Below are 10280 nucleotides of genomic sequence, written 5' to 3' on the forward strand. Positions count from 1 at the left end.
AGGCTGATGTGCTGACTCGAGAGATATAGACGAGTCAGCACACTGACATCTCTACAGGTATTCACTTTGTCATGAGACCCAATACCAGTCAGGTCCCTTGCCCTCTCCCACTCCCTCTACTACTCCTCGCTCCGTAAGCACTCATAGTACACTCGCTCTAGCTCTGCCACTCCCATGACTCCTCCTTTCCCACTCGAGGACCTGTCCTATGAAATGATGCCCAAGTGTAGCATATGAAGAATCTAGGAGAAGGAAGCAAGATTTATGATTCCCCTATGATACTTGACAATTTAGTACTTGGCATAGGGGTTAGGTAGCCTTTGCCCTTCTCAGTCACCATATTCAAGAGATTAATAATCATTGCAATCATATAAGCTAAACTATTGCAAATTAGTGGTTAAGTGGTTAAAGCAACATGTGGTTGATTTCTCCAACACAAGTGCGAGTCTATCGTCTCCAAATGTTGGACTTAGTAGGCAATGTATCTTATTCAAGAGTGCTTTTTGAAAGAGTTCGAGGTCTTGCAAGCAAATATAAGCATTATCTAGCTCCAAGTGTATCATTTGGTTTTGTATGTGACTGGTAAGGCTTTCCATCTTCTATCATTCATGTGGCCATGTGAAATATAGGAGGCTATCACCCACATACCCTGGCCCAATAACCTTCCGCCTCTTTGCATTTTCAATCGCAGATCAATGGAAGGCAAACGATTCAGGAAAAAAGGAACGACTCATATGAATATTTTCATGGTTTTGGGGTGTAAGGGGTTGTATCGTGTGAATGGATTGAATAGACGGTGATATCCTAGCCTAGCTGGCTATGGAGTCCACTCTTCTTCTTCTTGAAGAGAAATAGCTATGTGAAGGCTGTAGGTGCGAATAGGGTTCAGTTGAATGGCGGCTGTGCATCGTTGTGCATGTGAAGAAGAGTTTCAATGGAGCACGTAGCAGAAGAAACTTTTGCTGCATCATCGATACTTGCGTACCGCATTGCGTGGGCATTGGGCAAAAGCTGAGTTCCGCACCTATCGACGCACCTCGATCTTATGGAACAGTAGCATATTTCATTTTACCTTCTTCTGTATGTGGCTTCCAGGGTGTGGTAAGTCTATCTTTCTATTCCCTCAGACACATCCCCTTTGCCTGCAGAACAGGAATTGTCTGAGAAAACAGAGATATAGATAGGTGGACGTCAATGAAAACTGTTGAGAGCGCTTTGATATTCTGATTTATTGAAATATACTAACCTCTTGCCCGTTCCTCACTGCACAGGTTGAAAAGGATTGTACGTATCTTTGCATCTATTCATCGGCGTCGTTTCTTCAACTTTCCAGCTTCTTCGCAGTCCTTACCGCCCTTTGAACAGTGCACCGTAATTGTTTAAATCGGGAGCATTTCGAAGCATTTTATACTGCGTCATGATTGACTATAGCCTATGCGCTCAATATCGCTGCATTGGGACTGTCTTGAAAAGTAAGTGTCACTGTTTGGGATAGACAAAAATAATTTCAAGGCTTCCGTGGGATCATCGCCCAGTGTGCTTCGCATTTCAGTTACGATAGAAACGAGGAGCTACCTGCTGAGGCTTTGAGAACAGCCAGCAGAAGACTGATTCGACTTTGCCGCCCTTTTTAATACGAGAATGACGGCGGCAACCAAGGATGGGGAAGGAAAAATACCACAGACTCTCTTGGCGATCGATCCCGGTGGCTTGGGCTTGGAGACATGCCGACTTTGGTGCTAGTAAAAGGGATTGAATTTAGCACTTCAAGAATCTGATCATTTCAGAGAACCGGGGTCGGCTGAGGAGACGACATGCTGGTATATGTTACACAGTCTAGGACGAAAAAGCTTGAAGATCTGGGCGACAAGATCCGCCTTTCTTTGTAGAGGTTGCGCCTTTCATGAATTGCGATTGGAGCCACGTTCTGCTTCACATCTTCCTATATTACCTATTTGGGATCATCGTCCCGCCAGAAACATAGCGACGTGGGAAGAAATTTGAGCTTTAAGTGTCGTCTTGCACATGACCTTTTTGACGCTGTAACTCCAGAGAATGGCTGTCTACAAGCTCGCGCTTGTGGTTTTCCTGTCAGTGCTTCTAAGAAAGAGCGCAGGAGTATACAGCCCGTCCCTGAGGTGGAAGAAGGCGCATGCAACATTTTATGGCGGGAGCGATGCCTCTGGCACTATGGGTGAGTGGCTCTGAAGTCCGAGTACTGGTGGTGCATTTCTGGAATAGAGATAGTTTCTTTCGCCTCCATGTATGCAATAACCCTCGCATTAAAATTGACTGATCAAATGGTGTAGGAGGTGCATGTGGATACGGCGACCTCTACAGCACGGGATATGGCACTGCTACAACTGCGTTAAGCGCCGCTCTTTTCGAGGACGGTGCAGCATGCGGAGCGTGCTTTCAGATCAAGTGCTCTGGAGCAAGCGGATATTGCAATGGTGGAAGTGTAACTGTAACAGCCACGAACTTCTGTCCGAGTGCAAGCTGGGATGGATGGTGCAATCCACCGCTGAGGCATTTCGACATGGCGGAGCCATCGTTTGTGCAGATTGCTCAGGCAGTAGCAGGCATTGTGCCTGTCAAATTTCGAAGGTTCGACTGTTCTCACCACCATTACAGTGTTGTCTTCGTCTTCTACTGCTGCTGCCTCTCTCTCGCTCGCTCGCTCTCGCGCGCTCTCTTTCTCTCCCCCTCTCCGTCAAGTGTGCTGAGTTTGTGCTTTGCTCCTATCATCTCCATTGAAGCACTTAGATTGAGAGGCGAGAGAGAGAGAGAGAGAGTGAGTGAGTGAGAGAGAGAGAACCCAAAAAAAAAGTGTAAGTGAGTGTGTGTGCGTGCGCGCGTGCGTGTGTGTGTGTGTGTGAGAGAGAGAGACTTTAAAAAAAAGTGTGTGTGTGAGAGAGAGAGAGAAAGAGAGAGACAGATTCCACAAAAGACACTTGCTCCACTCTTGGAGGTGTGCACACATATGCATGACATACACAAGCATCTACTTCATGTACACGTGCGTGTGTGTATTTGCGTGTATCACAAAAAGAAAGCGTGTATCTGGCATCCGTGTGTGAGTGTGTGTGAGAGAGAGAGCGAGAGAGAGAGAGAGAGAGAGAGAGAGAGATTTCACCCACAAAACAAAGTATGTGTGTGTGCGTGTATAATTTCACCAAAAAAAGTATGCGTGTGTGTGTGTACGAGAGAGAGAGAGAGAGTATGTAGGAGTTGTGCTCATCATCTTTGGCATACCATCTGCATGCACGTGCATTATCTTTTGTGCACATGTAGAAGCTCATGCATGTGTGTATGGAGAGAGTCAGATGTGTCCGCATCCTTAGTAAAAGCCACCAAGATTTGCATATAACTCAATGAGATTTGTTGATTTAGTCTTGATTGCAAAAAATTCACACTTGCACAGGGTCAAATGTGCCAAAGTCGGTGGGATTCAGTTTACCATTAATGGAAATCCCTCCTTCAATCTTGTGCTAATTACCAACGTGGGTGGAGCTGGAGATGTGCAAGCAGTGAAGATCAAGGGATCCTATACAGGATGGATTGATATGACGAGAAATTGGGGCCAAAATTGGGAATGTACAACTAACTTAGTGGGCCAAAGCCTATCTTTCGCTGTGGTAACAAGCAATAGGCAAGTTTGTGTAAGCTACAATGTAGCTGGGGTGAGTTGGCAATTTGGACAGACTTTTTCAGGAAATCAATTTCCATAGCTTAAAAGCTAAAATCACATATGATTTCAACACTTCCAACTCTTTTGCTTCAAGAAATTACAAAGGCATGACAAATTATACACGATGCTCTTAATCTTCAACACTTCCAACTATTTCGCTTCAAGAAATTACAAATTAAACATGGTGCCCTTAATCTCAATTATAAAGTTCAATTAGAATATGCAATCTTCAAACATATTGAATCAATCTCTAGCTATCTTGCTTTACTAATCAAAGTTGCAACCTACCTTGGGCTTTGAAATTGTTACATTGCTAATGTCTCCCTAAGCCAATCATGTCATTTAGTGTAGGTAGGTCCATGTATTTTGTATATTAATATCATAATGTAGTTCTACTCACAGATCTCTAGCCATTTTGCCTTGCTCCGAACAGCCTTTGTTGTGGAGAGTTGGTTGTGCACCTAACTCATTTTTCATGCACACAAGTGCGGTTGTGCTACAAATCGTTAGCTACTAATCCATGAGTTTACATGGCTCGAGCAACCCATGTTTTTCTAGCAAATAAATTTTTTCTTTTTCTAAGAATTTCCTAAAGCTTGGTTCCATTAGAAATAACATTCAATGTTGTGTAAATGAGTTTTTGTCTCTTTCAAAGACCTTCTTGTAAATTTATCTATGCCAACGGATCATCAACCAGCATTTGGAAAAAAGGGAGCTCATTTTGGGGCCTTGAGAGAAATTCACAATTTCTTCTTTTTTTGTGAGTCTGAAATATGGGAAAATAATAAAATACTCACAAGTATTGTAAAGATGTCAGAGGATGAAAGAATAAAGACATTCTTCTATATTCAATACCATATCTCATGAGATTTTGCATTCAATGCTCCTACAAGCCATGTCTTTCTCTCAATCATTTTCTAGCTACCTCCACGATCAGTTAAGCTTCTCTATCAGGATGCCATAAATAATCTCACCATAGCCTTGTTTTTCAAAGTATACTGCCATCAAACTCTTTGCTTTATGAAAGCGTAATGAAATTGTGAAGCCATGGAATTTAGCAGAAGAATATAACACCTATTTCATTAATTTTGGACTCTTGCACTGTCCAAATTCATTTTGTGAGATAATTCTGGATAAAACATTTCAAAAAAAGAGGCTCTTATAAAACAAAACATTGAGTCAAAAAGGAAGATTTAAAAAAATCAAATTAGAAAAAATGACGTGAGATGTTAAAAATAGAGTACATCACATTGTTAAAAGAGACAAAAAAGTAAGATTTTAAAAAATCAAATTAGAAAAAATGGCGTGACATGTTATGAAAACTAGAGTACATTTCAAAAAGAGCACATCACATTTGTAAAGAAGTAGATCATATTACTCAAAGCCATATGGTGTCAAAAAACACCTTAATACAGTCTCTCTTAACATCATCTTAACATCACATTTGTACAAGAAGTAGATCATATTACTCAAAGCCATATGGTGTGAAAAAACACCTTAATACAAAGCCATATGGTGTCAAAAAACACCTTAATACAAAGCCATATGGTGTCAAAAAACACCTTAATACAAAGCCATATGGTGTCAAAAAACACCTTAATACAGTCTCTCTTATCTAAGTCTAGAAGATCTCATCATTGGTCTCTCTTATCTTCTCAACAACCCAATCCTTCACTGCCTCCACAGCTGTATCCTCAACATAATTACATGTGAAGAAGAAGTTTAAGCAATCACAAATTGTTTCTTTATAATTTCTCTGAGAGGCTCTTATTGTTCTCTCAGCATCCGCATCAAATCGCCCATGACGAGAGCTGCGATAACGCAGGTTACTTAAGAAGTCTAATAGATCTTGTCGTGCTTTTATCATACGTCTTAGAAGTCTTTCACTGTCTGCTATCTTGAGAGTCTCCTCCCTCTCTGCGTGCCTTTGTGCAGCAAATTCCTCTCTCTCCATGTGTGTCAAAGGAGAACCTTGTCGAATTCTGGCCTCTCTCTGTGCTCCTTGGTCAGCAATCCATTCTTTGAGATTGTTAATTCCGAACTCCACGTCTTCGACAATGCCAAGGACATCCATGGGTGGGGAGATGATAAAGAAAGGGAGATGGACTACGATGCGAGAAAGAAGAGAGTGTCTGCGGAAGAACTAGGATAGAAGAATACTTGGTTATCAAGATGGATGAAAGAAGACTCTGAGAGTGTGTGCGGAAGGACTAGGATAGAAGAATACAAGAAGAATACAAGTTAATGAGAAGCACTAGGATGCAAGAAAGAAGAGAGTGTCTGCGGAAGAACTAGGATAGAAGAATACTTGGTTATCAGGATGGATGAAAGAAGACTCTGAGAGTGTTTGCGGAAGGACTAGGATAGAAGAATACAAGTTAATGAGAAGCACTAGGATGGATGAAAGAAGAGAGTGTTTGTGGAAGAACTAGGATAGAAGAATACTTGGTTATCAGGATGGATGAAAGAAGACTCTGAGAGTGTTTGCGGAAGGACTAGGATAGAAGAATACAAGTTACTCAGAAGGACTAGGATTAGGATGTAAGAAATAAGAGAGTGTTTGTGGAAGGACTAGGATGGAAGAATACAAGTGCACTAAGGCACGATGTGTTCACTACGATAAGGATAAGGGTTGGAATAAAGTGAGTGGCACGATGTGTTCACTATGATAAGGGTTGGAATAAAGCGAGTGGAGATTGAATGCTCTACTTTAAGTGAGTGGAGATGATAAGGATAAGGGTTGGAATAAAGTGAGAGAAGCATTGCGAATGCTCTACTTTAAGTGAGTGGAGACTGTCCAACTGAATAAAATTCTCATCACACAAGGATTTATTTCCAAATAATCACATCATCACACATTCATATCATGAAATTGTGTGCATGAAGAAATATATTACAAATATTACATCATCACATATTCATATCAAAATTCTCATCACACAAGGATTTATTTTCAAATAATCACATCATCACACATTCATATCATAAAATTGTGTGCATGAAATAAATATATTACAAATATTACATCATCACATATTCATATCAAAATTCTCATCACACAAGGATTTATTTCCAAATAATCACATCATCACACATTCATATCATAAAATTGTGTGCATAAAGAAATTATATAAATATCATGATTATGCCACTTAAGTAATAAGTCACAAATTGGTGTATAATCATAAAAACTACAAACACAACATCATACATGCATCACAACTCTTGTGATGCTTCTAGTGGAGACTCTGGCAACTCTTCGGATGCTTCCAATGGAGGCTGTGGTGCTGTAGATGTACACTCGGTCTCTACTTCTTCTGTAGTATGTAGTGCTTTCGGAGTAGACTCAGTATCCTCTTAAGCAGAGGTAGTGGTTACTCTTCTGATGCTTCCAGTGGAGGCTGTGGTGCTGTAGGTGTACATTGGGTCTCTACTTCTTCTGTAGTATGCAGTGCTTTCATAGTAGACTCAGTCTCCTCTTCCTTAAAGGGAAGCTCTGGTATTGCTTCAGTTGCACGTTGTATTCTAATGGCAGCAATTAGGTCTCGAATGATTTCAGCCCTAAACAATTGTATATCCTCCTCTGAATATTTGAGCTCCAAAGAGTCTTCCGATAAGATCTGTGGCTTAAGTGAGAAAATTTCTTTGAAAATCAACATGCAGTTGTAGGCAACTCTCCACCCACAACTATGCCCATCTTCGTGCTCTACTACTAAACGCTTTTGGAAGTCTACCGAGTCTTTGTACTGTCCTATTTCTCTGATAGCAGATACCAACTTCTCAATCGACCTGCTCATCGTGACATATTAAAAAAACTTAGTGTATCTATCACATAAGGTACATAATATAGAAGTAACAACAGATTAATAGAATACTTACGTTTGCACTGAGCCATGAAAGCCTGCAATCGAGTTAACAAACCAACAATAGTTGTCTTCAAGGTTCCAAACCACCAGACTCCAATGTTCCCTACACGAATAATTAAGAATCATTATTATTTAATACAATGTTGCCAGTATAAGATGAAAATAAAGGTTGCCATGATACTTACATCTCATGATATGCCATAAATAGGACTCGCACGCCATGTAAATGTAAAGGCTGTAATAATTTACAAACATCGGCTATTGTCTTTCTGCTATCGCTAAGTATAGGAGAAAGGAGGGAATCCAACATATACGCACGATTTTGTACGACTCTACCAAATCGTAAGATAACTATACTGCACCAACAAATAAATGAATATTAGCTTATTAGATTTAATCAAAATAAATGAATATTAGCTTATTAGCTTATTAGATTAAATCAAAATATTGAATTATCAAGTAGAGAAAAAGTTTGTATCAAACTTGAGAATGGCCATCATAACGTTGTTATTGACCTCATTTGAAGCTCTAGAGAGAATTGAAATCTCTTCTCCCCCAAATTCAAGATACTGAGGTCTATGTTGAATCATAACCCTAACATTAAAAGAGCTTCCCAAGTCTTTTAATGAAGCCATGTTTGTAGAGTTGAGGTCATCTATCCTCTTTGACTCTTTGATGGCATTCATTTCGCAATCAATGATTGCTCGAATGGTACATGTTATAAATGCATAGAGATGCAAATCCGTATATGTTGATAGTGTGGTGTCATTTTGCATCTCAAAAATTTGACCAAGTACCAAAAAGCAATTGTAGCCCACCCTCCATCCACAATTATAGATGTGGCTATTATCTTGATGTGATACCTGACATGTTATATACTCTATTTGTTGTGCCAAGTCACATTGCCGCATTACTATGTCGATAGCATCTACTAATTTTTGAGCTGATCTGCATATCAAAACATATAACAACAGTGAATATGTGCATTGCATATCAATCTACATGTCAAGAAGTGACAACAAGTGTAGTCTATACTTACTCTAACACATTGCCATGGATGGATGTCATTGAGTTTGCAAAGAAGCACTTCTTCGCAAGGATGTCCACGACTACCAGACTCCAATGTGAGCTGCATTATCAATAAAGAATAAGAATAATTACTGTGTTTGAGACAATTCTAGCAATGCAATAGAAAAAACAAGTAGGGTTTGATGCTTACTTCTCATAATTTGCTGTAAAAATAACTCGTGCGTCATTCATAGGAATGTGCTTCAACCACTTGCAAACATTCTCTATGGTTTCTTCTTTGTTGCTAAGCACTTCCGAAATACGAGGATCGAGCATATATGAAACGCTTTGTATATTTTGCGGAAAATTTGCTATAACATTACTATTTAAAAAAAAAAAGTATTAGCTTCTTGGGTTTAATCAAAATAAGCAAAGTATAAAGCCAAGGAAAAGGCTGCATCAAACGTGAGGATGGTTGTAATGACTTTGACATTAACCTCATTCTTAGGATTCAAGAGGATTGAAATCTCTTCTTCACCAAATTCAAAAAAATGAGGTTGTTGTCGAATTAACAACATAGCAGTGAATGAACTTCCAATCTGCTCCAATAGATTCATATTTTTATGACTCATCTTATTGAGGGAGTAGTCTACATCGTATTCTTCTTCACTTGCTATGTCCTCCACATCCTCCTTCTGCCATAAAAATATAAAAAAGTTATGCGATGTACACATCCCAAATAAAGGCTTAAACAAGTAGATAAGGTTTCATACATGCTTTCATTAGTGTAAGTCTCTCCTCTGCTTGGAGCAAAAATTTAAAAAGGTTTCATACACGCTTTCATTAGAGTGAGTCTCTCCTTCTCTTGGATGAAAAATTTAAAAAGTTATGGGATTTACACATCCCAAATAAAAATAATGGTTTAAATAATCATAGAAGTATAAAGATAGCATGCTTTCATTAGACAAGTTATGAGATTTACACATCCCAAATAAAATTAATGGTTTAAATAATTATAAAAGTATAAAGATAGCATGCTTTCATTAAACTCATTCTCTTCTCCTTTTGGAAGAAAATATAAAAAAGTTATGAGATTTATACATCCCAATTAAAGGATCCCAATTAAAGGCTGGAACAAGTATACAAGTATAAAGATAAGGTTTTATACATGCTGCAATGTAGTCATATTTTCATGTTGTTTCCCAATGGTAGTAATTAGATGCTGAATACTCTCAGCCTGAAATGCTAGCAAACTAGCTCCTATATATGATTCCATTTTGACTGGTAACTCCAAATCAAAAATCTCTCTAAGAAACAACATGCAGTTGTAGGCAACTCTCCATCCACAGCTGTGTCCATCTTTTTGCTCCACTGGCAGACGTCTTTTGAATTCTACTTGATCTTGTTGCTCCGTGGTTGTTCTGACAGCAGATACTAGCCGATATGCAGCACTGTCCACCATGACATATGAAATATATTAATATGTCATGATCATAAGATACAAAATAAGAAAGTATCAAAAATATTAAGAGAATAATTACCTTGGGGAGTTGGCATGATAGCCCTCTATTGAATTCACAAACCATAAATGGTTGAGTTCAAGGTCCCAGAAGATCAGACTCCAATGTGAGCTACACGACCAGAATAAAAATGATTATTGTTTTACACAAACTTGCCAAAGAAATAGTAAAAATAAGGTTAGAGTTGATACTTAC

The 10280-nt window shown here is 39.1% G+C and overlaps 1 protein-coding gene across 1 annotated transcript; it reads left to right on the top strand.

Moving 5' to 3' along the window:
• The first annotated feature begins 2055 nt into the window (after positions 1-2055).
• Positions 2056-3731, top strand: LOC147896224 (expansin-A4-like). The gene is made up of 3 exons (XM_087383038.1): positions 2056-2194; positions 2310-2607; positions 3425-3731. The coding sequence occupies exons 1-3, from the start codon at positions 2056-2058 to the stop codon at positions 3729-3731; spliced, it is 744 nt and encodes a 247-aa protein (XP_087239164.1).
• The last annotated feature ends 6549 nt before the right edge of the window (positions 3732-10280 follow it).

The sequence above is a fragment of the Dipteris shenzhenensis genome, chromosome 12 (genome assembly GCF_047967505.1).
Source record: "Dipteris shenzhenensis isolate YYH24624 ecotype China chromosome 12, Dip_SZ_1.0, whole genome shotgun sequence".
Taxonomy (NCBI): domain Eukaryota; kingdom Viridiplantae; phylum Streptophyta; class Polypodiopsida; order Gleicheniales; family Dipteridaceae; genus Dipteris; species Dipteris shenzhenensis.